Source organism: the organism of the source record quoted next, unplaced genomic scaffold, assembly GCF_019419815.1.
Source record: "Pyrus x bretschneideri cultivar Hongxiangsu unplaced genomic scaffold, Pyrus_bretschneideri_v1 Contig1, whole genome shotgun sequence".
In the NCBI taxonomy this organism is placed as follows: Eukaryota; Viridiplantae; Streptophyta; class Magnoliopsida; order Rosales; family Rosaceae; genus Pyrus; species Pyrus x bretschneideri.
In genome coordinates this window covers 5,200,001-5,227,833 of record NW_025999390.1, presented here as the reverse complement: position 1 = coordinate 5,227,833, position 27,833 = coordinate 5,200,001, and the positions used below count along the sequence as shown (strand labels likewise).

The window sequence follows — 27,833 nt, the reverse complement described above, 5'->3', positions numbered from 1 at the left end:
CCCCCGTTTTCGTACGGAAAACCTGGTATCGGATCCTCACATAAACCTCCGGCCCAAAAAATAAAGCCGCCACTAAAATCCCGCCCCTGTTTCTGCCTACCGGAAACTGCATCGCTCGTGTTGACCGCGACGCCGTCGCTTTCCCCGTAACGAGTCGTCAACACATTTCCGATATTTTACCACCCGCTCCGTCACTCGCGGGCACAATCATTGCGGAATATAAATACCCCTCCACACGCTCCAATTTACCATATCAACCCCAATCTCCTTCCCTCTTTCCTCTGTTCGTACACTCTGATATTTTTTCTGCTTCCTTCGAATTACATACGTTTTCCGTCAGAGAATAAAAAGATAAAAAAAATTTACAAATGGGCGATTCGAATCCGCCCGGAAACGTGCAGATAAAGGTGGTCAAGGGCGACTTCGGCTACATGCTCGAAGACGTCCCCCATCTCTCCGATTACTTGTCCGATCTTCCTGTAAAGCTTCCTCGCTCGCCCTTTTTTCTAAATTCAATTTTTTTTTATCTACATTTTCGTTTTATTTTATTTATTTATTTATTTAATTGATTTTTTGGGGTGTTGGGTTGCGGGTGCAGACTTATCCCAATCCGTTGCGATTCAATCCTGCTTATTCAGTTGTAAAGTACGTAAATTTAATCCATACCCATGATTTCTGCTTCTGTTTGCTATTTGATTCAATGCAAAAGACTGACTCTTTTATGATGTTACTTTTTTTTAGACAGTATTTTGTTAACGTGGATGACACCGTTGCTCAAAAGGTAATTACCCTTTTTTTTTTTAATTTAATAAATTATTCATATTTCTCAAATTTGTTTTTTGTAATTTTATATAGAGTGTAGGGTAGATCAGATTGTGTTAAAATTTTGTATTATTTATTAATCATGTAATTTTAATTAATTTTTTGTAATTTTATATATTTATTTATTAGTTTTTTGCGCTCGGTTGTTATTTGTGTATGTGAGCTTGAAATGCTATGGTTTTCCTCTGGTTTATAGATTGTTGTTCACACGGATAGTCCGAGAGGGACACACTTCCGGCGAGCAGGACCACGCCAGAAGGTATCACATTTTTTGCTGTCTGAATTGCTGCTGAAGTAACAATATTAAGAAATGTGCATTGTATTTGAGTGACATGGATTTGTGTTTTGGTTTGGTTCAGGTTTATTTCAACCCGGCTGAAGTTCATGCTTGTATTGTAACATGTGGTGGTTTGTGCCCGGGGCTCAACACGGTGATCAGGGAAATTGTGTGTGGACTTTATCACATGTATGGTGTCTCGAAAGTACTTGGGATAGACGTGAGTGTTTACATTGATATAATCTCGAGGTTCAATATGTTTTTTGACATTGAGAAAGGAAATAGCTTGAAACTGCTTCTGTAAAACAGATAGGAGTTTAATGTCTCACTAACAAATTCTACATTGACATATATCAGGGAGGATACAAGGGTTTCTATGCCCGAAACACCATTACCTTGACACCCAAGGTTGTCAATGACATCCACAAGCGTGGCGGTACCATCATTGGTACGTCACGAGGAGGACATGATACTGCAAAGATAGTTGACAGCATTCAGGATCGTGGAATTAATCATGTAAGGATTTGTTCATTTTAACTATCGTTCTGCATCTTATTAACTTTATATAGTAAATTCAAACATAATATCACACAGCCAAGGTACAGAGACGAATTCTCATGTCATGCGTTTTGTGATACAGGTTTACATAATTGGAGGTGATGGAACTCAAAAAGGAGCAGCTGTCATATATGAGGTAAAACTACTCTCCCCGAAACAATGAAAGTTTGATATATTCGCAGAAAGGTGCCGCCTTGAATTTTATAACTGAGGCCAATGTTAAATGATCGTGGCTTCTCTTACAAAAGAATAACTCCATGTGTAACTGTATCTGACTTGTCTTGATGATCTGTATGTTACAATCTCTTTTGTTTCTTTGCTATTGAAGTTTAAGTTATATAGAATTTACTCGTTCGTCGTTGTTCTCATGTCACAACTATTTCTTTAGCAGTTTAGTTCTCATTGTGCAGGAAATTAGGCGGCGTGGCCTCAAAGTTTCTGTTGCAGGAATTCCAAAAACCATAGACAATGACATTCCGGTACTTATTATACAGAACATATGATTCTAACTTTGGTTTCTGCTTTTGTTGTTTCAGGTAGTAATTTTATTTTCTTCATTCAGGTTATAGACAGATCTTTTGGCTTTGATACTGCAGTTGAGGAGGCTCAACGTGCCATTAATGCAGCTCATGTTGAAGCTGAAAGTATTGAGAACGGTATTGGTGTTGTGAAGCTAATGGGACGCTACAGTGGTAAATATTCTCATTCCGTGCCTATAGATGTTTCAATATCACAGACTCATGCAAATGTAGATCCTAATGGATGAAATTTAATTGGGAAGAAATTACAGAATTTTGTTCATACTAGTTATGTTTTGGTACCAGCCTTTACAGCTTTTCACTTAAACTGGACTTCCTGATGCAGGTTTCATAGCTATGTATGCTACACTTGCCAGTCGAGATGTCGACTGTTGTTTGATTCCAGAGTCCCCCTTCTATCTTGAAGGAAAAGGTGGACTTTTTGAGTACATTGAAAAACGACTCAAAGAAAATGGACATATGGTTATTGTGATAGCTGAGGGTGCAGGACAAGATCTTCTGTCAGAGAGCTTGCAATCTATGAACCAGCAGGATGCTTCAGGAAACAAGCTACTTCAAGATGTTGGGTTATGGATTTCTGAGAGGATAAAGGTATCCCTTGCAATCTTTTCTCGGTTTTATTTTCTCTCCCTGTTTTCTTTTCTGCACATCATATCAACTCTCTCTTGAGTCTTGACCATCTGAGAATCTACTGTCATTAAAGTTCCTTGTCACTCTCCATTTGCATGTAAAATCTCATCCCCGACTGGCAACTGAGGAGCTCAGGGCTGATGCAGATATCTTACTGATGAATCTATTTAAACATCCTTTGTTTGGTTAACTGTTGTTTGCTTACGTTTCAGAGTCACTTTGGAAGGCAGCAAAAGCTCGCCATTAATCTTAAGTATATAGGTCAGCGGTGCTAGATTTGCCTCCTTTAGTTGTTTCTGTTTCCCCATTCAAAAATTCAGCAAAAGTAAGTTTGAAATAGCATCTAACCAGTCAAATTGTTTTTCCAGATCCTACGTACATGATCCGGGCTATTCCAAGCAATGCAGCCGACAATGTCTACTGCACACTCCTTGCTCAAAGTGCGGTTCATGGAGCAATGGCAGGGTACACAGGCTTTGTATGTGGGCCTGTCAATGGAAGGCATTCTTATATTCCTTTCAATGTAGGTTTCTCATCTTTTACATTGTCATCGTTTCTTTATTTTCACCTTCAACTGCATCTTAAATTTCATGCTCTTTATCTCAATAGAAATGTTGATCCGACAGTTTGAAATTAAGACCCCTCAGTGATTGATCTGTTTGATTTTCGATGTGCAGCATATTACAGAGAAGCAGAACAAGGTTGTGATTACTGACAGGATGTGGGCACGACTCCTTTCTTCAACCAACCAGCCGAGCTTCTTGAACCCCAAAGATGTCACCGAAATCCAAGAAGATGAAGATCCTCCAACTCAGATGTTGGATGGGGAAAACTGTAAAGATAGCAAGTTCGCAACAAAAGACATCCCCAGCATGTCATGAAAACACACGTGGCTCTTCCCTTTACCATCCCCAGATTTCGGATGATGGAAGCTCAAATTTTGACTTCTAATATATATCGAGCACTGATTGTTTGCTTGTATCTGAAAGTTTTCAATTAAACAAGTTGTACGAAAAAAAACGATGTATCGGTTGGTTTCTGTTTCCACGATTTGCGTCTATCAGAACTTCATTTTGCTAGATCAGTATTGTACTCGAATTTTATTTACTTTCATTTCTTTCATTTCCAAAAATCTATCGGACTGTCTCTACTACATGGCAAGCGTAGAAATCGCGAGGCAGTGACTTCCTTTACATGCAAGTTTTAGTGAGCCGTTTCAATGCCAACATACAAACCTCTGAGTTCACCTCCGTGCCATGCAAGCATTGGAGAAACTGAGCAAGCGAAAATGGAAGTAAAAATGTCAACAAATCGCGGGCATTTAACTTACTTATCAGCTAAATTAACTCACGAGGAACTATTGTTGCGCAAAGCAAAGAATTATTAACAAACAAATTATATCAATAGATTCATACAAGGAAGTATTACATCACATAGAACATAAAAATCAACTGCCTTTATCTCCTCAGTTGGGAATTCGAAGATTATATCCTATATACGCCAGAGGGCTCGGCGTTCTGAACAATCCATGGATGTTCAAGAAGCTTGTGTAACGCCAGGCGTTGAGCAGAATCCTTGACAAGCATCTGCATTTCAAAGCAAAACAATTCAGGAATTACTAATAACCCCTTTATTTTAAAGCAACAAGGAATACCAAGTACTCGGATTGAAGGGCAAAGAACCTGACTAATGAGGTCCTTTGCCTGAGCAGAGACAATTGGTTTAGGAGGAAACTTCAGGTCCACCTGTACAATCCTGTGAGTAAGACAAATAGCAGAGCCATATTAACAATGTGACATATCCAAAAATTGCATCTTCAGATTCGTGTTTGCTACTTTGTGTAAGATGTATCTATGCAGAATTCCTCACCACACATACAAGTTAAATGGGAATAGGATATTCAGTGATGACAAATGTTATTTTGTGAACTTAAATCATTTTGCAGTCTACACCTTACCTTCTGTATGTGTCCGAATGCTCCTTGGCCTCGAAAGGTGGGACTCCGTATAGGAACTCATAGCAGAGGACGCCAAGGCTCCAGATATCCACACTAGCATCATGCTCTACACTCTCCACTGTATCACGACAAGTTTCACAACCCCAGAAGTGTTAGTAAGGTATAATGGTGAAAGATGATCAGTTTGGACATATACTGTTTCAAAAGCATGAAATCAAACATATGGTAACATGGCAAGTGAAATCAATAAAGACAAGTCCTCCAAGAATTTGCATAAGAACATAAAGTCTCTTTTATTAGCATACCCATTTCTGGAGGGAGGTAATCAAGGGTGCCACACATGGTCCGCCTGCGGTTGAATGTGTGTACTGACCACCCAAAATCTGCTATCTTGAGTTCACCCTATCAAAGGAGATCCACATTGATTTGAGAAACACCAAATATGCAATACTAAAAAAATGAAAGGAAGCATATAATAGCATGAATGGGAGTCACCACCTGAGCACCAATTAGGAGGTTTTCTGGTTTGATATCTCTATGAATTACGTGCTTTCCATGGCAGTATATAAGGGCCCTGGCTAATGATACAACATACTGCCAATGCAACAAATGGACACACGTCAGTATCATAGCCAGATTTTCAAAAATAAATAACCTAGCAATGTAAAGTATTTGTGTTCTGATAAACACTGCATAAAAACAACTTACAGTGGCAGCACGCCTTTCACTGAAGTATTTACACTTCTGTAGTTCCTTGTATAGTTCACCTTTGGCAGCATATTCTAATATCAAATAAACTCGCTTCTGCAAAAAATGCATTTCCAGAGAAAGGTTAATGACCGGTCCTTCCATTGAGCATACAAGCTTAAGGTGTTAAGATATGAGTAGGACCTTAAGAGAAAAATACCTGATCATAAAAGTAGCCATAGAGGCGTAGGATATTGGGATGTCGGAGATGACTTTGTATTTCAACTTCGCGACGAAGCTGATGTTCAACCTGAGATTGTTGCAGCTGGCTCTTGAAGAGGACTTTAAGTGCCACAATGTGATTGCTCTGTTCAAGGGATACACATAGATCAAATTAGGCCACAGCTGAAAGGAAGCAAGCAAAGAAGAATACGTATAAATAAACCAAAATCTCTCTAAGGTAGTTCCTTTTGTGGCAAATAAACATAACTTCCCAAATTAGACTTACCCATTTATGCCAATCTTCATAACAAACAAAGAAACGACATATCAAGAACAAAGCAACCTAAAGCGTACACACCGAAGTTCCCATGAAATGAGCACAATTACCAGAGGATTAAATTATATAGCAGCCAGAAAAGCGCAAAATTTGCAAAATGCATACCCATAATAAAGAAGAAAAGAGCATACCCTTTTCTCTCTTGCCAAATAGACGTGACCAAACTTTCCTCGTCCGAGAGGCTTTCCGATGTCGAAGTCATTGAGCGTCCATCTTCTTGTCTCCGTCGCTGAAACCTCCGAAGAAGCCTGTTGAAACCGAACCCATTTTATAAAATGATCTTAAAAACAAACAAAACAAATTAATTAAATAAAAGTTCAAAAAAATAGCAGAGGCTAACATTGAATTCTTGAACTCTAGAAAAATGAAGCTAATTGACCGACCCCAGATTCCTAAATCTTCGAATCAGAAAACCCTAGAGTCAGAGGCTCGAATTCGAATTTCGAAAGTGCGATCTAAAAATTCACATAAACCTAAAGAAACCACAATCTTCTTAAAAAAAATTCATGCAAATATCTTTCTCAGAGGAAAACCAAAGAATCGAAATGAAATGAAAACCCTAGAATCCGAATTGGGGAACTCAATAAACCCTAACTGCTACAAAAATTGAAACTTGCTTTTCTTTGATTCTCACCTTCTCTTGGGGGACCTGGTTCTCCGCAGCAATCGCCATGAGAGAGGAAGAGAGAGAGAGAGAAAGCGAGGGCGAAAGAATGAAGGAAAAGGGACTGCTAAAGAAGGGATTGAATAAGCACTTCGCAACGGTCGAATTCCCAGCTGTCGCCACGTGGTCTCCCGCTCTGGACTTGCGCCTAAGTTTTTCAAACTTCTGGGCGTAATTACCTGTTGCCTGTGTAGATTTATAGTATTGTGAATCTGAGCGGTCCTACGAAAATCGACGGTGCAGGAAAGTTAGTGTTTTCTAGCAAAAGCAGGAGATCTATACCCGGTTTCATTTTACTCGGGTGAGGAGCGTATTTAGTATGAGATTGCTAGTGTCACCGGCCGTGAAGGTCGGAACGTCACAACCACCCCAGGTGGCAATTTCGGACGGGAGAACATCCGAGATTTGGAAAGTCGGAACTTGAATAAAAAACCGGAAGAAATTTAAAAATCAATCGTTCAATGCGTGGGAAACTTTAGTGTTAAATACAGCTAAGTATTGTAGTCAGTTTCTTAATATCATTTTCATATCAAAATTCATTAATAGAAATGAAATTAGATACACGTAAATATTGTAGTCAGTCGGTTAATACAGCTAAGTATAAGGATATGATATCTTGAGGCACCACAAGATTAGGAATATGCATTCGAAGCATAGCTTCGTGAACCTGGTGAACCAGAAGAACACATTTCAGTGGTTCTTTCTTCATCTTCATTGGCGCATTTCATCAAACGGTTGGTTGGTTCAAAAACTGAACCCCAGAGTAATCAAATAAGAGATAAGCAACCCAATGGGGCACCACAATCGGCGAAGAAAAGACGCTGTCGTTTTGGATTCATCAAGGAATACAATTCCGTCAGCATTTTGGTAAATCCAAAAGAAAGAAGGACTAGTCGTTTTTGCCTTCCTGAGAAACCAAACAGAAGAAGGATCGATGAGCGGCTGCAATTACGGCTTACAGAATCCCGCAGCTACCAGAGTGCATATTTATTTTCTCGGGAACCAATCAGCCAGCAGCAGCTCTCAACAACGATCGCCGTTAACATCTTCCAACCGAAATCTCCCTCGCTTGAATAATAACAGCTACTCAGCCAGGAGCCAGCTCTAAGCAAATTATTTTTGGGGTTAAATTTCTAATCAAATTACACTTGAAAAGTCAGGGTTGAAGAACCAAGTGGTAGAGAAAGAGGGCGTATAATTATTATTTACAACAACAACAACAAAAAACTGACTTGCCAAATGTGGTTACATAAATAACCCTCCCTTCTCTCTCTCTTGTATTTCCTTTTTACTTTCACCAGTGTCTCTTCATATTTCAACATTTTTTCTATCTTTTCTTTTTTCTAACCTATGTCAAATTGTCACTCCCTCACCTACAAAACAAGCATGTCTTACAAAAAAAAAAAGCCACAAGAACATGTTAATTGTGGAAAATAAATTATCCTCTCCTTAAACACGGCCATCACGACTGCCAGAAGAGCTCAAAATCATTGCTGTACAACGAACGGTCTTGAATCTCCAGATTCGCAACATGCCAATTGATTAGCTGCGACTGAAAAACTTTACAAAGCAGCAAACCGGCAGGAAAAATCCACCATTCACTATCGTCCCTGCACCCACCAACCCGACAACACAAACACATCCTGTTAGTTGAGTATTGTGTCTCGAATATAAAATATAACTTACGATCTCTCAACTAATGAAATTCTTGGCACAGAGAGAGATCCCCTCACATGCTAATACTCCAGGGTTGAAAGGGATGTTTTCTACTTCTTGATTGAGTGTTATAATGAACGTAACCACAAACAAAAGCAACCACCTGCCAAAAGAACACATGACCAACATACAATACAAATTAGTGGACCCAGATTCGAGTAACCAGACAAGAAGCTTTCAAATCCAAAGATGTTACTAGCAGACCAAAGACTTGAAGCAGAGGGTTAAAAATAGCAACTTACAACATTAATCAAGGATGTAAGGTTCCACAAAGCATGTAGACGTGCAAGGCCAGCAGAACGTCTGGGTCCATGACTGAATAGAGCATTGATACCAGCAGGAAACGGGAGAAGAATGCCAAGGGGTATAATCAATAGAACCAGAAAGACGTCCACCAATGAAAATGAATACAGCTGGAGTAATGTAAGCAAAACTAAGCTAAAATCTCCTAAAAGAAGCATTGAGATGACTAAACCAACGAGATCCTGCAGTTCGTAAAAGTATATGTTCAGAATGAGAAATTTGAAATCTCCAAGACAAATTAATATAAGCATGAGAGATACCTGGTGTCCAACAGGTTTGGTATTATGAAGTATAAAAGAGAGAAGATAAAACATATCTCTCTTTTCCTCAAGCTTTTGTATGTTGTTAGCATCTATAATCCCTCCATATGCTCTTTTTGGCCTCATAAAATCTTCACTTCTGTGAGACTGGTTTAGGAGCGATTGTCTCAAATGACCAGATGAATCTTCTATGTAATTTGCACTGAAAGTCAAAGGAAAGACAGACTCAGCTCGCCTCCAACTGTATTGAATACATAAGTACTCGAACCAGAGCTTTATACTACTTAAATCTCTTCAAACATTATCACACAGGCATGCAGACTTATCAATTCGATGTTATGCCTATACCATTATTTTTGCATTTCCTATACCAAAACATCACTGTGTTTGCATGTTCATGCATGTCTTGTGCATGCTATCTTTGTTCCAAGTTTCCTCTTATCTTTTAATTTGCGGTATGCTTCTTTACATCCCTATCCAGAGATTCCCAACCCCTACTTAAAGGTATCAAACCGTAATGACAATATTGTAAGACGTGTGTGTGTGTGTGTTTACTCCTAATCATGCACAGAATTTTCACTACACCACAATCAGTTCATACAATTATCTAATACAAGAACGAAGTAGGAAGGGGTCTAAATGAAAAGGAGTCAATAAGTATGTACTTTTCTAAACATTAGAAGCCATTACCGTGATTCTTCAGTTCGTATTGCTCCATCAATGCTTCCAACAGAGGCAGGTTCACTGTCTTCTTCAAGAGCATCCACCACGAGCCCATAATGACAATAACCACAAGATGTGGCCTGAAACCAGGCAAGATCAACACGTACACCATAAATCTTCAAAGCAGGATTGGCATAATTTTCTAGCCACCTAAGGACAGGCTGAAGCGTAACTCTTAGCCGCCCACAGCAAACTAAGCGCAACTGTGCATTCAAACCAGCAACCATACGGTACCATGCAGTCGGCGGGACTGCCTGCACACAAAAAGCATTAAGATTAATAAACTACTTTAGAAGCTAGAGCATAAAAATTATCAGTTTAGCCAGCTGAGCTTTGGATTCGTCAGCATCAATCAACAAACCTGACTCATGAGGCTTGTAACAATATTATCACTGTGAAGTGAGAAAGGGGCCATATAACTTCCATCACCTCCAAAAGGTAATGAAATAGGAAACCTTTGATGTAAACGAGGGGGAAGATCAGTTCTCTTTTCATCACCACCAAGGAAGAAGTCCATATATGCTAGCATTAAATCAGAAGTTGCAGCTACCTGACAGCATTTACATCAAAGGTTACAGGATGTAAAACCAAGTCCACATAATGCACGTAAATTAGTTTGAAGCACCCTTCTATCATATGAAGGGAATAAATCACAGACAATGTATAAATTTAACTCATGACCCTCAACACTGAACCCATAATGAAATTCAAACCTTAATCCCTTCATATAAAGCACGCGAACGGCAAGACCTTAAGCAGGCATGATCATACTCTGATCGAACAAATTCACGCAGACGTTGCAGTTTCAGTCTTCGGCGCCACTGCTGCCATGACCATGCAAGGGGGTATGCAAGAATAGAGAGGATGCTGTACATTGCTCCCTCCCACCATTGATAAGTGGCTATGGAATTAATCCCATCGACAAATGTATTAAATGGCCCCTCATATCTGCCAGAGGGAATGCTATATTTCAAACTATAATCTTTCCGATTTGTTATAATGCAGACTAAGATCAATAATTTATATTAAGAAAATGGCCATAACTTTAAGGTTCCTTGAAATTCCAAGTGGATACCAAAATGACAGTATATAGATGATATATAAAACTTAAACTCACACAATCTCTTTTATTTGTTCTGGAGGAGTGTGAGTCAAATGCCAAGGATCCCCAAAAGTATTAGGACCCATAAAATACATCCGGTGCACATGGCTCTGTGACTCCTCAGCCCTGTTTGTTTCCAAAACCTACAATATCAATACCACCTTATTAATCTCAAAAGTGAGGGAAGAGAGCGAAAGAGATAGAGGGACAGAAAGAGAGAGGTTCTATAATACAAGATCAAACCTCATTCAATGACTCCAGGAAAGGGAAAGAGTGGTCTATTTGTGAGCCATGTTGAGTGGGAGCAGGGCCTGGTAATTCATCAACACCAACCAATTTCATACGTGCAACACTGAGCACCAAAGCCAACAGGATGAGGAGCCCAATCAGAAGAAGACCAAACAGCCAAGGCCCACCAAATGTGTAAATCAATTCTTCAAGAGCTGTATAACAGTGTGGCATGTGATATCTGTCTGAAATGCATTTGTAAGGACAAGGAGCCTCTGCAACACCACCTGATAAGAGAACAAAGAATGGTTTCATGATTAGATACCAGAAGTTGCAAACATTTTGGACGTGATTTCCACAAGTAATGACTAATAGGGTACGGGAGACAAAATTCAACAGACTACAAATCAAAGGACGCAATGCCATTAGAAACTCAAAAGCAGTAGGCATTCTAGCTCCTAATAAAGTAAAAAATCACTAATGTTATAGAAGTACCTCGGACAGATATATAAATTGCACGAAGGGGAAGCTCAGTAGCAGGACAATGATGACAAAGTGCTCTATCTGACCCAATAGCATTCTTATAAGTGCCAACTGGACATGCCTAAAAGAGAAAGAAATAAGAGTACCGATCATTAACATTCAAAGTGCTATAATATCACTGCCTACCGTACGACTCATTTCTTACTTAGACTTACAAAGAGTGCACGTGTGTGTGTGCGAGAGAGAGAGAGAGAGAGAGAGAGAGAGTACCTCACAAAAGGTCCCATAAAGACCTTTTGGGCAAGCTTTACCCGTCACTGTTCCATTTTCTCCAGCACCACCCTGGTCTCCACCCACCCCTCCCCTGCAGTATAGTTAAAACCCAATAAATTATTTGTTCCTTTCCCTTCCTTTTTTTCTTCCTCAGAGAGCTGATCACAAAATAATACCCTTCCAAAATGGTTTTAAAGTGGCGTCCTAATCATAATAGTCCATAAGTAAATAAGAGCAAACTAGACAATACAAACCCTGCAAGGATGCTTCCGTCCACACTTGCAATGGGCTGATACACATCTCCAGTGGGAATATCTGACCAATGAAAATGAATCCTTCCACCACCACCACCTCCACCACCACCAATTGAACTACCATATCCCCCAACACTTGAAAGAACGGCAGTCCTCACCAAGGTATAGTGTTTGCAAGAACAAAAGTATAGTTCCACCAGACCCACCCCCAGGGCCTCCAGTTGTATTATCAGCAAGGGCAAACTTTTCCTTCACAGAAGTCCCTTCAAAACTTTCACCATCAGCTGTCATCGAGCCTTCAACAGACAAACTTGACAAGGGATGTTCTAAAGAACCCATTACTGTTTGGAAAATGCAATGTATTACAATGGGAAAAAGAATTGGAAATGGTAACTTTAACTCAATTGAGTGTAAAAATATACAAGTCAAACATAACCTTACCGATAATACCACCGCCAGCGGTTAAGCCAACTGAAAAGTCATATCCACTTCCACTACCAAGTTCACAAGGCAACTTCGCATTCCCATATGAGATTCCACCCTCAACACAACTGCCATTATAACATGCAGCCCCACCTTTACCTCCATGCCCCCCACCACTGCCAATTCCATTGCTTAACATGTTGCCACTGCCAATACCACCAGCACAACCTGCATGTTTATGTAATTCAAGAAGGATTATCATTTCCAAGCATTAAAACTTTGCATCGTGTATTCTGGGGTTGGAATTTGGATAGGACGGTGGGATCCCAAAATCTTACCCATTCCTGATGCACTTATTTCTCCATAAGAATGGATAGCAATGGTCCTTGCCCGGTGAAAATGAACAACAGATCCTTCTATGAGGCCTTCAATAATGATATCTTCAACTCGGCATACCTGACAAAGAAAAGTAACGAGACTGTAAAGCTTGAATACACAAATTAACTACTGAGCCCCATTACTGCATCACTCAAATGATACGCACCTTAAGAGTAAAGGACAGGGATGAGTTCACATTGCAATCTTCAGGTGGATGAAGTAGCTCATAGGGACAATCTTCGTTTTCACAATAAAGCTTTGGTGTCCTATGAAAAATGAAAATTGAAAAATCTAGTGACTAAAGGACCATATAAATTTCCCCATTTATTTTTGGGGGTTGGGGAAGAAGATTCAACAACAATAACCCAAGTCAAACTTACACAGAATCAGTTGTGGCATTCTCTAAAGGACCACGCAAAAAAGATCCAGGCCCAACCTTCATAAAGAAAAAGAAGTAATAAATAATTATGTATTGGGGGAAAATGGAATTTGCTGGCATGCTACAGCACATAAATGATCCAAGATGATGGCTTATCAAATCCCTTGATAAAATGTCATGATTAGATCAAACAACCGACTGATAAAAAAGAACATAGTCCATTTACATAAGGAAAAAGTACTGAGAGGAACAAGCATCCATAAGCGCTCGCACGACCAGAACTGCTAATCAATTTTAGAACAAAAGAATAAACAGTTCAACGACATACGTGTAAACAGAAGATTAGACATTGAGGCTATGACATCAAGAAAAACCACTCACATGAATACTGTAGAATAGCGATAGAACCAGACGTTGTGCTTGAATCCCATCTCCAGGTCCTGACAAGTTCAATAAACCTTGTCCATGAACTCCCAGATTTGCATTAGAGTGTATCACAGATGATCCCTATTATAAAGAAAGATTACTTGCCATGAACGAAGACATACTTCACAAAATGCAAAGAGATAGTAAGCAACTTACCCTGAGAACAACTAAGTTGCTAGCCTCGAGTGAGGATGTCTCAACAGCTTCTTCCCCCCCACCATCTATGAGTATCTTGGAATTCCACATCAAGAACATTTTTACAGTCATGCGTAAGGCCCCATACACCTGAAATTAGAAAGGGAGGGAATAAAAAGGCGTCAAGTTCAAAAATCAGGATACCATAGCATCATATCAAGTTCAAAATAAAATATAAATAAAAATATGGCTTCGTACAAGGTGAAATTAAATTATCTGAAGGAATTGAAAAAAAAATGTCAACAAGATTGCATCTAATATAACAAGGAAATGCAAACAATGAAATCCACTAATTTGCAAGTTACCTTGATTACAGAGTCGCTCATCAACAATTCTTCAGCCAATAACTCAAATTCTGATGAAGCATAATGTTCAAGTCCAAAGCTTAACATACCGTCACTCAAAAGGCTTATCTGTCCTTGCACCTGTACAGTGCAGAAACAATGGATGACTGAATCTTTTCCTCAAATTTTAATTTTTTATGGTATTGACACCTCTATTCTCTCGAACTTTTAAACCAGATCGAAATCTATATGAAAGTAAGGAAAGGGCTATCAAATAGAAAACACCCTTTATCCAACAAGAAAGTGTTTTTACATAAACCATACACAAAGCTGGGAATTGTAATGAGGAGGAAGAAAAATTTTAGGTTGTTTTAAGTTACAAACCTGGACACGACTCCAAAGCAATGGGACAGTGGCCCTAGCCTTATTCTGAATATAAACATTTGTCCAAAGAGGCTGATAAGGAAACTCCAAAAGAAGTGTTTCTGTATCTGTTGACTTGTTATGATTGCTAACAATAAGGCTTCGAGGAACTGCATCATATAAAGTCCCAGCCCCGCCTGCATTTTCTGGACAAGCATAGCTATTTCCTCCTGAAAATGAGATAATTATGTCACATCCCCTCATTCCACATCAAGAAGTAATCACCACCAAAACAACTTTTTTAACTACTTCAGGAGGGCTTTCATAAAAGCTGACACAATTACATTTTAAGATTATCATAACTTAAATTAATATAACAATAAATAACAATTTATCGTCTGATAGAACACATGGTGTCTCACCATGCACAAAAATTTGGGGGTCATCATGCCTACTATAGACATCAACTGACACTCTTCCACCGCCACCACCAGCATAACCATCACCACCACAAGCACTTATCCTGCCACTACCAGTCCTGCACTTCATAACAACAGAATTCTTTAGAAGGCATATAGGTCACCCAGGATAAGATTCACATGGTAATACTTGTAGTGATAAAAGTTGATGCAGATGTAAAGCACAATCACACCAAGAGTCACATGGACTTGGGGCATGAGAACAATGAGATGAAACATGGTGGCACATTTACAAGCACCTATGCACACATAAGAAGCACACCTGAATAATATATATTGTTCATGTTTTGTTTCACAAACCATGCACCCCAGTTGTTACTTTTCTAGCATTTTTTTGTCACCGGCGTAGAAAACAACAATCAAAACACAAATTCAAACATATAACTAAAATTTAAGATCAAGCATCATTCTCCATCACTTTACTTATCCACAAAAACTCCATTCCAAAAGACAAGGACGTGGATGTAGACTAAACAAGAGTTTTAGAATGCATGTCAAGAATCAAAAGTACAACCAATGTGTGACTGAAACACGCACATATATCTGCCCGGACATCTATAAGCAAAATCTGGGTGAACCCAACGTAGCATTGTAAAATTTTACTCCAACCGATCAAAATTTATGTTCTGTCAGTTCTTTCAATGTTCCACTCTATTTGTCTTGCCTCAACGAACTAAAAACTCAACCAAACCAAGGATATAATCACGTTAGGTATCGAAGTATATCGTACATAACTTTTATGTTCCCTTGCATTTCCGTAACATTCTCAATATGAACAAATAAATTCAAACTCGTCTTAACCACAGTAATCTTATATCTACTCTCTCCTACAATTCTCATCAACATATGAATAAAAACATAACATGCTCATTTAACAGAAACAACCAATACAGAATTTAAATGTAGGAGAATTGATGATGAACATTACATTTTATAAGCCTTAATGAAGATGCTGCCACCAGAACCACCGCCACCTCTATTCCCTCCGCCACCTCCTTCAGCCAAAACCCTCCCCTCCACCACCAGAAATTCCTTCACTTGCAGTCTCACCCTCCCTCCCCCTAAACCTCCATAATCTACCTCCCTACTGGTCGAACCGCCTCGGCTCCCAAAACTAGCCGGCCTCTGCAGTGATGACCACGAGTACGCATCCCCTCCCCACACGTCCTCGGGAAGCTTCCTCTTGTCCACCAAACAAGACGCCCCCCGCCCTCCATGTCCCCCTCCCGCCCCATCTATCCCCTGCGGAGTCCCACTCGTCTGAGGCGGCGGCTTTCCCGCCAACGCCGTCGTGTTCAGCACCGAGCCCTCGAGAAAGCTGGCATTGTGCGCCGTGAGCTCGAAAGCCCCAGCCAAAAGCGACGCGTTGCTGCCTAAACTAAAGTTACCAGTAATGTTAATAATTATCGCGCAGCCAGGAATCGTGCAGCCGAATCTCACTCCGGGCAAGATATAAAAGCTGCCCCTCCCTGTTATGTACACATCGCTGGTGAGGTTCGAATCGGAGACTATCTGACACGTGGCATCCAGAGAGCCGACGCCGCCGAGGTCATCGATGCACGATACCGACGGCGGGAGCGGCGGCGGAGGTGGCGGAGCCGGCGGCGAGTAGTCTTGGTGGAAGAGATAGGAATCGGAATCGGAGGCGGAGGAATCGGTTATCGTAAACTCATCGTCTACGGAAGCGAGGAGGAGGTAGCTAGGGTTTGCAGTTAAGGCTATCAGGGCGGAGAGGAATGCGATGAGGAGAGTGGGACGGCGGAGGCGAGCCATTCAGTGGTGGCGAGAGTCATTACTCATGAGATTGAATTGGGAAATTTCTGGGAAGCGAACTGGAATTTAGGGAATTTTCGAATGCACTAAAACGCAGAATTCAGCGTGTGAATTTTTGCGTTTTGGTGTGCGAATTGGCCTGAAGAAATCCCACAGGCAACCCTAGCAATCGCTTCTGCAACACTGAGAAAGAACGAGGGGACAGGGTGGGGAACAGGAACCTCATTGATTTTTAGGAAGGTTGAGGAGGTTCGAGGAAATGATAACCTGCATCAGGTTCCACATAAATCTTGTTCGTGGAAGGCAACTATTGGTTATCGTGTGCGAGTCTTTTGTGATCGACTTACTAGCATTGGTGTTCCCGCTTAGCGTTTCGTAGGGTTGAGCGCAGGTGATCATACGGTCAGATGGATCTCACGCTGCTAGAGAGAACGTTAAACACACTCTCCGGGAAAACGGAGATAGAAAACGATTAAGCGGGAAAACGACGGCGTTTACTGTTGCCTGCCTAGTGGCGGTCCGCAGGCAAGAATTTTGGCAGTTAAAAAGGTAATGGCTGCTTACCCGCGGGGGAGCGAGCTACGTGACAGACGCAAAGACGCTGTGCCAGCGCGGCAGCTACACCGAAGTTTGACTTATTTTTCAAAGGGAAACAGGGAATTGATTGGTTTGTGACGTCGTCAAGGGGTGAGGCAGGTGACGGAGTCGTTTTCTTAACAGAATGGATTAGGTAGCTTCCTGATGATTTAAAAGAAGGACGCGTGTCAGCTGGGGTGAAAGCCAATTGAATGAACGCTTACTCACTCGCAGACTTAAGGGCGTGTTTGGTTGCGGGGCTTTGCGTGGTTAGTTGGGAGGAGTGGGATTTTCTAACTAATTTATTTCCTTTTATAATAATTTGTTTTTTGGAGTATTTGTTGACAAATGAATGGATTAATCACTAAAGTTGTAAATTTTGGTGGTTTGTGAGTTTATTATTTGTGCAAGTAACGTCCCCTCTCCGCCAAAAACATAGTCGGTAGTGAAGTTTGAAGTTATATAATATTGTTGAGCGTGAGTTTTAAGGTCGGATGAGAGGCATATGAATGGCTTGGTAAAAGAAAAATGACAAAAATTCGGTAAATTATGTTTTTTCAAACTTAGTCTTTGATAAAATAAAAAAAATAAAAAACTTATAATCTAATTAGAGCCGATGAACTATAATATTTTGTAACATTGTCTTATAAATTATATATGTCATAATTTATATGCGAAACAAAATTATTAATTTCTTGCGTAGTTGAGCAAGATTCATACGCACGGTTAAATGAATTAATTTTATTAAAATAAAGTGAGCAAATTTTAAGTTGTAAATTGTTATATGTTGTACTATAGATGGGGCTTTAATATTTGGACCTGACTACTTAGCTCATGATGTATGTAGGACAGTAGGAGAAGAGGAAAACTCTTGTTCTATAAAGGATCTTTCACCCTCACTTTAGGAGATGGCAAACCCTAACCTCTCTAGCAACAAGCTTTCATGTACAATGTAACCTTCATTTTACATAATGAAACTGAATCTACACCAATGTGGATGTAGCCCCAACTTGGGGTGAACCATGATATATCGTTGTGTTCTTGTTCGTATGTGTGATTTACGATCAGATTTAGTTGGGCCAAAATCAAGCTGATTTTGTGCATCAACATAATACAAAAATGAGTATTAACCCAAAACTGCGAAAATTTAGTTACGGATCTTAACCTTTCCACAAATCAGGTGCTCGACAGAGAAACCATAAGATTCGTAATATAAAATAAAAAAAAAATGGGAAGGGGTTGTCTCATGTAACGACGAAGTTGGAAATAATGTTCATAAGGGAGGAACAACTAAGAATGGCAGATGTAGATCTTTGTGAAATTCTTAAAAGACCACACATAATGGCAAACATTTTTTTTTTTTTTTTTCAATTTTAAGTGAGGCAGTTCATTTAGCACTTGACCAACCCACACCCATCGTGTGCTTAGGGTACATTCCACCCTTTGTGCCATTTTAATTGGATCTTTAGGGCTAATTATTTATGCATAGGGTTTTGAGGTCAAATTCATTAGACGTATGGGAGGAGGAAATTCTTCTTCTTTAGCTGCCAAAATCAACTCTACAACTAAACATTTTTGTGTTATATCTGCATCCTAGTAGTTTTTTTTTATGATAAGTGAGTGATAGAGTTAGTGGTGGTAGTGAGGAGAATCCTCCTCCAAAAGGTATATACCAAAAGGAGAGAAGAGTGGCATCTCCTGAAGCGAGTGGTGTAGAGAAAATATCAAAGAGGGAAAAGGGACATCTCTAACGATGGCCTTTGCAAGAAAAATATCTTAACGAGTCATCCTATTATACAACAATGTACGCCGCCCATTAAATTATGCCATACGTTGGTGTACTCTAAAATTATGCGTTTAAGTTTTTTGAGAACCTGATTTTCTGCGTGTTTAAGCACTGTTTTCATATTTAAGTGACAGAAAACCGGTCATGGGAGTTGAAGGTATGAGGTAAACAAGTCCAAGCTTTCCAGTTTCCATGGCACACAACATCCTTATCCAAAAAATCAAGCTACTTTGTAATCACGGCCTTCAAACGGCTACGTAAGCCTCATTGCGTGGAGGGTGAGCTGACATAGTTGAGAGACAAAACACAAAAGATCTGGAGGGAGAAGATGCACACAAATGTCAATTTAGCATTCAGCAAGTAAGCCTGATTCACGGAGTTTAACCGCATGACTCGTGTATAAACAGTAGTTCATATCATTTATATGTACCGGAGACATATATGCAACCACCTCTATGCTATACAATCGCACCAACGAAAATGAAAGAATGCTAAGCATACAATACAACATTATGATCTTTACATGAGAGAACCGAAAAATTCCCACGGTAGAGTTGAGCTGAAATTTTGGCAGGGAACTAACCGAAGGTCACCCATGATTCTGTGTATCCGTTAATCTTTATCAGAAAGAAGCTATGGTTGTCAGTGTATGATGACTAATTCTCCCAGCCTACTACTTCTGATAGAGAAGCTCAGAATGACTTGCTCTTTTTCGTATTACTCTGAATCTACTAGTTTTTCAAGTAATGGCTTAAACTTCTGTGTGTTTCATCGTCCCTTAGCTTCGTGAGAGCTTTCTTTTCTATCTTCCGTATCCACTCCTTGCTCACATCGAAAAGCTTTCCAATCTCCTCAAGTGACTTGGGGTCGTAGTTGTTTAACCCATATCGCAGCACCAACACTTGCCTCTCCTTCGAGTTCAAGCATTTCAGCAGATCATGGATGTCTTTTTTCATGTGCTGTCTCGTGACAGTTTCTTCAGGGCTTTTTATTGATGTGTCCGGTGTAAATTCCTGAATCATTAACACAGAACAGGTTTTATAGTTACAAAATAACCCCACTACTTTCAACAAAATCTTCCAATTTATTGCAGGTCTGCAGGATTTTGCATATTTTACAAGGTTAGCTTCCCAAACTATAGAAGCTTCGGTCGCTGACATGTAAGGAGTAAGATAACTGAAGTGTACAAACTACAACATGAGTCTAACGACAATGATCTTCATTTTGCTCTTTCAATTACTATTCGCCCAACTAAGTCTTAGAAAAAAAGAAGTATGAGTTTAAAATGGGAATGAAAGAGAGAGATGGAAAGGATTAGTTAGATCATTACCATAAAAGTCCCAGGAGAGTTGTCCCACATCTTGTCATTTACCGAACCCACAACTCTCAGACATGTGCTAGCTGATCTGATTCTCACCAACGAAAGACCTGTAATCTTTGCAATTTCATCATCGTCTGGGTATCTCATGTGGCTGTTGTAAGTGGCTTTGCGAGCTTTCTGTATCTGATTTATTGCCTTGCTTAGCGTGAACTAAAACAAAAACAACTCAAGGAGTAAACACCATCACTCACTGAGACAATATTGTATTGAGTTTTTCAAAGAAGGGTGGAACATACAGGAATTTGGATTTCCCTAGCATGCCGTGCCACCAATCTTGACATTGATTTCTTTATCCAGTATCGGACATAGGTTGAGAATCGGTAACCCCTCGAGTGATCATACCTTTCTGCACCTTGCAGGAGACCCTGGTTTCCAGCCTGTGAAATAGGGGTAACTCAAGAGATAGACTAATAAATTGAGAGTAAATAAGCATAGTAGTAAGAGTGTCAAGAAAAAAAATTAGAATTTCTGCGCTGAGTTTTGCCATCTGATGAAAACTGGTTTTCAGTGATCAACAACGAACTGTCTCGAACATAATCGCATGTAAATTATATCACAAAAAGTTTACTTAGATTTCACAAACCTGCAGTAAATCATCCATGGCTACTCCTAGCCCTCTATAGCTTCTAGCAAGGTATAGAACTAAAGAACGAGTGCTCCTTATAAGCTCATCCTGGCAGGAACAACCAAAATGCAATTTCTGTAACAGCACCTTCTCGCGAACTCCCGCTGCTTCCGCCCAACAACTTAAGGTAGCTACTGTGCCAGTTTCCTTTTCCAAAGTTGCTTTAATTCTCTCCAAATTGGCGATCACCTGTTATGAAACAAAAGTATAGCTGGTAAAGACATCCTTCAAGGAAGGAATCGAAGTTTCGTGTTAATCTATATATTTGAAGATAAGTACAACCTTAACCCCGGTTGACATTTCTGCCTCATTTTTAGCTATTGTAAGTCTACTCTTTCGATACTTTGATGCTCTTTTCGCTGATGAAGCAGTAGGATGTTTTGAACCTTCCCAAGTTGATTTAGGAGGCAATGAGTCAGAAGAAACTCTGACATTATCTAATGCTCTTTTTCTTGATCTTCTTTCCTTCTTTTTCCCAGAACGTACAATAATCTTGCCTCTGTCGTTATCTACTTTCTTATCCATCTTATGACCTTCAATCTGTACAGTAGGTATGTCAGACAAATCAAAAAAGCTTGAGGATGTAAGAGTTCTTAATAGACAGGCATCAAATAACTGTAGAGCTCCAAGCTTCCTAATTGCAAAAGTATCTCTTTTTCCAACTTTAACACATCTGAATTAGCAAAAGTCTCCTCCAGAGCATCAAGATTTTTCAGTAACAAAATAAAATGAGCTGCACTGCAAGATTCTAAGGTGTTAACGGGTCTAAAGTTTCCATCTGCAACAGGCATCTGGTTATTCCCAGTCGTGTTGGACGAACTACTCCTAAAGCTTATCTGAGAGGAAAAAAGTCATGTTAAGGTTTTCATGAACTTAAAAAACAAAGAAAACGTAGTGCGAATAAAATTGTGACGCTTTTAAGCAACAATTCAATAAGGGCAAACATTCACCTGTTCCATTTCAGAGACGCCATCCTCTAAGATCTGCGGTGAAGCAGATGAACAAGAGTACACCTTCAGAGTATCTTTACCGGAAATCTCGCCTTCCTCAGAAATAATGGACAGGAATAACAGCCTTGCCGAGTTGAAAGAGCCCTCCCTGCCTCTAACTGTATCATCATTTTATATCGAATATCATAAATATAACAAAAATTGACAGCAAATACCAATGTGCATTACTTATGGCAGATGGAACTTCAACATCGCAAAGATTGAATTTTTTATTTTTGTTGACAATACGTTATTCTAAACTCCTCTACTTTATGGGGAGGATTTGAACTTGGGTGCAACGGAACAGGCACACTACCCTAGCCAACTAGCCTAACCCCGTCTGCCATTGATTGAAAACTTCCAGTCCCAATTCTTAAACATGCATTTTGATCATCTCAAAAATTCACTTTGGCAGCATGATTCTTTTAGGGTTTTACTTAAGAACATACTCCAATGTGTATCAGATTACAAAAAGCATATGCAAATATGCAATGCAAAATAGTAGTTCAAACAAAAACCCAACCCAAACATGAAAGTTAAAAGCAAAAGAAACATTCTTTTTTCCGAAGCAGAAGCAGGAAATCAACTGGGGAAAAAAGCCAATCAAAACAAACTCACCAGAAGTAAAAGAGAGCTTGGAAGGAGAAGCAGGAGTTTGCCAGTGAGAGTGATGAAGTGGAATGCCAGACTTGAGGAGGTTGAGCCTAAAACCAAAACCCATTGTCCTTCAGCACCGAAAGAGGCAGCGGAGCAATTGAGTCCATACAAAAAATCTTCATGGAGTTTTGTTTCGATGACAAGTTTCAAATTCCCCAACCTCCACCACCGATTCTTCATCTCCCTAAACGTTTGGTGAACCCTGTTTTTTTCTGCACTTGTTTGTTTTCTTGGGCTTCCTCGCTTGCTGGGCTTTTGGATCAAGGACGACAAGAAAGCCCGGGAACTTGTGAGACCCGAGGCCCCAATTAAGGAAAATGGTTGGTATTATTTATAAAACCAATTTCAAGTCAAAACCATCAATTCCATTTTCTTTCATCTAATTAATCAAAATGAAATATGACGGACAAACCAACCACGTATCTGTACTGCTACACACATAAAATCGAGATAATACATATCTCATCACTCTCACTCATGGAAAAATGGCACATCCAACGAACTTATACAAAAATTACTTTTAAATGAGAGATACTCTCATGTAATCGGTAACGTCACATGACAAACATTTAAATGAATCGGTAATATTATTAAAATTATACATAGATAAAATATTCTCTCTCGAAGGTACAAACCAAAGCACCATGATTTATGTCCTATCGTTAAGTGAGCAAAAAAAAAAAATGTTTTTATTGCATAATTAATCTAAAATCGTTCTAAAGAATCATGGCAATTGCCAATTAAGATGCAAGAAAACGAAGGGTTAAAACTTTTTGGTCATAGTGTTTATACTTGAAATTTTATGGGAACTGCTATTAACACTTCAAAAATTCTATTTTACACTCTTCATAAGTGTATTTTTCATTCTAATTATATAAATTTGAAGTGCAAAATGAAATTTTTAGAGTATCGATAATAATTTTTTTATTTTATTTAGTGTGTTTACAAAGTTTGAAATATTAGTCACTTTAGTTAATTTTTTTATTAAAATGTGTTAAAATATTTGTTTATCAGTAAAAATTAATAATATTAAAGATATTTATCTAAAAATAACTCTAAAACGAAAACAAAAATAGATAAAATAATACAAAATAAATAGGGTAAATTTTCAAAAAAATATAACACGTGCAGGAGAATTAACTGTCAAACTGTCAAAGTCGCTAGCTTCCATTCAGAGCCGAAGCTTCTCGTTAACCACCAACCCCGTCAGCAATGGCAGCTCCAGTTCGCGGTGCCGGCCCATACCCATTTACCCGAAGTCAAAGTCACGAATCGATAGCCAAGATTCGCAAAAACCCACATTTCATATTGCGATTCTCCAGCGTATGCAACTGCTGAATATTCAAACCTCTCGCATTGACCGAAGATTCTGCGGATTTGCAGAGCATGGAGGCAATGGAGGTGGAGATCGGGGGCGATGGGGTCATACTGACGGAGGAGCCGTCGAGGGTGATCAAACACAGAGGCGGCAAGAAAAACGCGGGGAAACAGAAAAGGAGCAAAAATAAGAGGACGATGACGACAAGCGGGAAAAAAGAAACGTTTTTTCACATGCCGAAATTTCGGTGCTTCAGCTCGAAACCCGAAACGGATACGAAAGGGGGTTTCGATATGGAGGTGGAGGATGCAACTGGTGGAAAAATGAGCCCGACCCATTTGATTATTTTGGTGAACGGTCTCATAGGCAGGTCAGTGGAAATTGTCCTCTTTTTTCTAAGTCTCTGTTTGGTTAATTTGTATGTGGGTTAGGCCAGTTTGCAAGGGCGGTGGGCCCGAGGCCTTGCACTCGAGTTCTCATCTCCGTTCTTGTGTGTTAGAGTAGATCAGAATATCGCTTGTGTCGAAAGATTAAAAAAAATGAAAGTGGGTTAGTTGAGGGTTGAGCTGATTTTGTGCATTTTTGTTGCAGTGCTGAGAATTGGAAATATGCAGCAAAGCAGTTTCTGAAGAGATACCCAGAAGATGTTATTGCTCACTGTGAGTCCTTTTCTTGTAAAAGCTGGTTGCTTTAGCAATTATTTTCAAAGTAGTCTACTTGGTAACTAATGAAATTAGAGGGCAGTGTACCAATTAAATTTCCAAGTAATGAAATGACTTTGCAATGCAGGTAGTGAATGCAATTACTCAATGTTGACCTTTGATGGTGTTGATGTAATGGGAGAGAGATTAGCAGAAGAGGTGGGTTAGTTCTTTTCTTCGATTTCTTCAGTTGGAACCTACTTGTTCATCATTTTCCATTTAAATTAGAATCATGGGTTTTGATTTCGTATTCGTTGGCTGGGTTCGTGTATGAAAGCGTTGTTTGAGTTGATTGGTATCATAATCGTTTTGATTTTCAGGTTATTTCTGTGATAAAACGTCACCCTAGTGTTCAGAAGATCTCGTTTGTTGGTCATTCGTTAGGCGGGCTTATTGCAAGGTATGCCATTGGAAGGCTTTATGAACGAGACATCACTGAAGAACTATCTCAAGAAAATGGAGAATATAGGAGAAATGGAGTTGAGGATCCGTTGCTCGAACACAAAGTCGAAGGCAAAATTGCTGGACTGGAGCCTGTGAATTTTATAACGTCTGCCACTCCGCACCTTGGTTCCAGAGGGCATAATCAGGTGAATCAAGTTCGTTATGAACTTATAATCGTATGCTTATTAGAACATCCATTTAGACATCAAAGTACTACTTTTTTGATGCCATTTCATTGCAAAATCATGAGAGTTTGTTTTAGTTGAATGAAGAATCTGGCATTTATTCACACAAGTACCACCATAAGAGGATGAATAACAATTGGGGTTCACCACCCCAAATTTGCGTCATTTTTTCTAAACAACCAAGACTTTCGGGAGGGCGTAATTAATTGAATTGTCATATCTAAACAATACATGAAAATTTGAAGCTTTTTAATTTTATTTTATGAGAAGAGAATTAGTACAAGCGAATGTTTGCTTGATCTGCCTACAAGTTAGGTTCCATTTTCTGTACTTCTTGATTATGTGTTGGTTTGATGTTTCAGGTTCCACTGTTTTGTGGCGTAAAACCCCTTGAAAAAGTAGCAGCTCGTACTTCATGGTGTCTAGGTAGAAGTGGAAAACATCTGTTTTTGACTGATAAGAAGGATGGAAAACCTCCCCTTCTTCTTCAGATGGTCAATGATTCAGAAGATCTTAAATTCATGTGAGTCCTTATAGAGAATTACATCTTCTTCTTTTGCGTAACATATGGTTGGTTATTGTCGTTGATGATTCTAGAACTTGCCATCATATCTCTTCTTGTCTCTCCAGATCTGCACTGCAGTCTTTCAAGCGCCGTGTTGCCTATGCAAATGTTCGTTTTGACTGTATCCTTTTCATATTTGTGTGTTTGTGTTACATTTAGACTTTTATTATTTATTAATCTTCATTGTTGAAGCAGACATGTGGGATAAGATAATTTGGCGTTCTGATCTTCGAATGTAAGTAAAAGTTTGAGTTAGTCGAACTTTGAATTTGACACTTGCAAATATGTTTATTACTATGTCCATCTTTCATGCGAAGCACTTAACAACTCTTATAGCCCTTGTCGGATGGAGTACATCATCTCTACGGCGTAAGAACGAGCTGCCAAAGGTATTTCTGAAGCTACTCATGGGTGCGTTGTTTGTGTCTGGAGTTAATCTTAACATGAACTTTTCTACCAGCTTAAACATTTATCTAGAGAAGAAAACTATCCACATATTATAAATGTGGAGACAATTCAAAGTCCAAGTCCCCGAGAAGAATTACCGTTGGAAGCCATAGCCAGTGGGCGCAAGAAAATTGACTTCGAAGGTTTGCTAGTTGTGTATCTTAATTGACTAAAAACTTATTCCCAGTGATTCATTTCTCTCTGAAGCTTATTCCAGCTATAGTATGAAGGAATTTTTACTCAGAGTTTCATCACCCTACGGATTATATAGGAATAGAACATGCACTAGTTGTAGACAGATTGAAAGAAAACCATTGGGAAGTCTGAATTTTAATATTTGTGAGCCGATTAGTAGTTCTATGATAAATTGACGATAATAGTAGTAATTATAAAGTTGGAGGGAGAAAAAGTGTGTTGTGGGAGGCATCCAATATGGATGGTTTTGTTTTGAATAGAACTAGTTGGTATTTTCTATCTGTAGTTGTCACATTCATCTGATAACTCATTTTTTTTATTCGACCCCATGATTGCCATATTATGAGCTCTTAATTCTTAGCTCCTTGGCATTTTATTCACTAACTTCACAGCACGATTACAGAGGAAATGATCAGAAACTTGACCAAAATGAGCTGGGAACGGGTGGATGTGAACTTCAGGGAAGTAAACAAAGATACCTTGCGCACGGTACCATTCAGGCAAGTCGATGTTTTTCCTTGAAATTCGTCGTGTTTAACAAAAAATTCTTGTAACGTAGCTGGAAAGATTAATCAAATGCCTACAGAAATTAACCATTGTCCTTCTTTTTCTTATTCGTTTCACAATGCATGTTGTTCCATCCTCGAAGCTACGTAATTAAAGAAGCAGCTCGATGTGACATGCATTAAGGTTTTTATTGTGTTTTTGTGGGACAGGTGCAAAACGGTTGTCTATACTCTGATGGGGCTGATGTGATCCAACACATGGTCGACAATTTTCTTGTGTGAAATGTGCCAATTTGTTTTCAACTCAAACCCAAAGCCAGCGGAATTGCATGCCCTACGGCAACATTGGCTTCGGAAGAGAAAAGTGAAGGATCAAGATTCTGGGCCGTGCTTTGAGCGTGTGTTGATAAGATTTCAAGCCATAGATATCTTATCTCAGACTTGGAATTGAAGCCTCGGGATCTGAAATGGACATCAACGGAGTATGCATAAAGGCGGCCAGAAGGGGAGAGAGGCAATGTGAACTTCCTGAGGCAGGTGGTAAGATCGATGTGGATGTGACATTACGATCTATCTTCTTGTATTAACATCATTCATAGAACTCAAGTGCTTCTAATTTATCGGAAATGAGAACAAATTAAGTGCTATGATGTCATCGGTTATTGTTTAGTTGATGAGAAATGATTACGAAGCTGTTCATACGTTCGTACACACGTAAGTATG

At 39.4% G+C, this 27,833-nt stretch overlaps 6 protein-coding genes across 7 annotated transcripts in view; 3 read left to right on the top strand and 3 right to left on the bottom strand.

Moving 5' to 3' along the window:
• Window positions 1–21: 21 nt before the first annotated feature.
• Window positions 22–3,905, top strand: LOC125475887 (ATP-dependent 6-phosphofructokinase 6-like). Its single transcript, XM_048581250.1, has 13 exons — window positions 22–479; window positions 599–645; window positions 742–781; window positions 1,019–1,081; window positions 1,182–1,319; window positions 1,457–1,615; window positions 1,740–1,793; window positions 2,068–2,136; window positions 2,220–2,349; window positions 2,522–2,787; window positions 3,039–3,087; window positions 3,195–3,349; window positions 3,504–3,905. Exons 1-13 carry the CDS (start codon window positions 369–371, stop codon window positions 3,705–3,707), a joined length of 1,485 nt encoding a protein of 494 aa, XP_048437207.1. The 5' UTR covers window positions 22–368; the 3' UTR covers window positions 3,708–3,905.
• Window positions 3,906–4,201: 296 nt separating this feature from the next.
• On the bottom strand, window positions 4,202–6,855 carry LOC103957061 (serine/threonine-protein kinase Aurora-2). Of its 2 annotated transcripts, XM_048581259.1 has the most exons (10): window positions 6,664–6,855; window positions 6,161–6,277; window positions 5,979–6,035; window positions 5,691–5,837; window positions 5,492–5,587; window positions 5,282–5,377; window positions 5,089–5,185; window positions 4,784–4,901; window positions 4,509–4,581; window positions 4,202–4,412 (listed from the first exon to the last, which is right to left on the bottom strand). In XM_048581259.1, exons 1-10 carry the CDS (start codon window positions 6,700–6,702, stop codon window positions 4,311–4,313), a joined length of 942 nt encoding a protein of 313 aa, XP_048437216.1. In that variant the 5' UTR covers window positions 6,703–6,855; the 3' UTR covers window positions 4,202–4,310. The 2 variants fall into 2 exon arrangements, with proteins under 2 accessions (XP_048437216.1, XP_009367415.1); XM_009369140.2 differs by lacking the exon at window positions 5,979–6,035 and having other exon boundaries at window positions 6,664–6,845.
• Window positions 6,856–7,868: 1,013 nt separating this feature from the next.
• LOC103957123 lies at window positions 7,869–16,967 on the bottom strand. The gene is given in 23 exon segments (XM_048581228.1): window positions 7,869–8,303; window positions 8,427–8,512; window positions 8,652–8,894; window positions 8,973–9,174; window positions 9,663–9,949; window positions 10,057–10,245; window positions 10,409–10,643; window positions 10,813–10,940; window positions 11,041–11,312; window positions 11,521–11,629; window positions 11,779–11,872; window positions 12,036–12,187; window positions 12,189–12,376; window positions 12,477–12,686; window positions 12,797–12,914; window positions 13,003–13,102; window positions 13,217–13,272; window positions 13,597–13,722; window positions 13,798–13,926; window positions 14,142–14,261; window positions 14,505–14,713; window positions 14,906–15,021; window positions 15,891–16,967. Coding segments are annotated over 23 exon segments (4,362 nt in total). The 5' UTR covers window positions 16,736–16,967; the 3' UTR covers window positions 7,869–8,155.
• A 2,446-nt stretch (window positions 16,968–19,413) lies between these two features.
• LOC103957060 (RNA polymerase sigma factor sigC) lies at window positions 19,414–22,945 on the bottom strand. The gene is given in 8 exon segments (XM_009369138.2): window positions 19,414–20,110; window positions 20,428–20,628; window positions 20,715–20,855; window positions 21,062–21,292; window positions 21,386–21,735; window positions 21,738–21,939; window positions 22,054–22,211; window positions 22,711–22,945. Coding segments are annotated over 8 exon segments (1,668 nt in total). The 5' UTR covers window positions 22,814–22,945; the 3' UTR covers window positions 19,414–19,828.
• A 952-nt stretch (window positions 22,946–23,897) lies between these two features.
• LOC103957059 (putative lipase C4A8.10) overlaps window positions 23,898–27,833 on the top strand; it is a 4,013-nt gene continuing 77 nt past the window's right edge. The window contains exons 1-10 of the mRNA XM_009369137.3: window positions 23,898–24,437; window positions 24,659–24,726; window positions 24,857–24,927; window positions 25,089–25,358; window positions 25,760–25,920; window positions 26,028–26,083; window positions 26,299–26,351; window positions 26,423–26,552; window positions 27,008–27,104; window positions 27,321–27,833. The exon at window positions 27,321–27,833 is cut by the window's right edge and continues 77 nt beyond it. Of these exons, the coding sequence (XP_009367412.2) occupies window positions 24,136–24,437; window positions 24,659–24,726; window positions 24,857–24,927; window positions 25,089–25,358; window positions 25,760–25,920; window positions 26,028–26,083; window positions 26,299–26,351; window positions 26,423–26,552; window positions 27,008–27,104; window positions 27,321–27,360 (1,248 nt within the window). The 5' untranslated portion in view covers window positions 23,898–24,135 and the 3' untranslated portion in view covers window positions 27,361–27,833. The remainder of the gene's footprint in view (window positions 24,438–24,658; window positions 24,727–24,856; window positions 24,928–25,088; window positions 25,359–25,759; window positions 25,921–26,027; window positions 26,084–26,298; window positions 26,352–26,422; window positions 26,553–27,007; window positions 27,105–27,320) is intronic.
• Window positions 27,578–27,833, top strand: part of LOC125480150 (F-box protein CPR1-like) — a 6,750-nt gene continuing 6,494 nt past the window's right edge. The window contains exon 1 of the mRNA XM_048590556.1: window positions 27,578–27,650. Within this exon, the coding sequence (XP_048446513.1) occupies window positions 27,578–27,650 (73 nt within the window). The remainder of the gene's footprint in view (window positions 27,651–27,833) is intronic.

Bases quoted from the DNA above. Each gene is read 5' to 3' on its own strand.
- LOC125475887 (XM_048581250.1), top strand. From the start codon at position 369: ATGGGCGATTCGAATCCGCCCGGAAACGTGCAGATAAAGGTGGTCAAG. The intron at 480-598 runs GTAAAGCTTCCT...TTGCGGGTGCAG, and splicing joins ATTACTTGTCCGATCTTCCT to ACTTATCCCAATCCGTTGCG. The intron at 1,320-1,456 runs GTGAGTGTTTAC...GACATATATCAG, and splicing joins CGAAAGTACTTGGGATAGAC to GGAGGATACAAGGGTTTCTA.
- LOC103957061 (XM_048581259.1), bottom strand. From the start codon at position 6,702: ATGGCGATTGCTGCGGAGAACCAGGTCCCCCAAGAGAAG. The intron at 5,378-5,491 runs GTAAGTTGTTTT...TTGCATTGGCAG, and splicing joins GTGAAAGGCGTGCTGCCACT to TATGTTGTATCATTAGCCAG. The intron at 5,186-5,281 runs GTGGTGACTCCC...CTCCTTTGATAG, and splicing joins ACCTCCTAATTGGTGCTCAG to GGTGAACTCAAGATAGCAGA.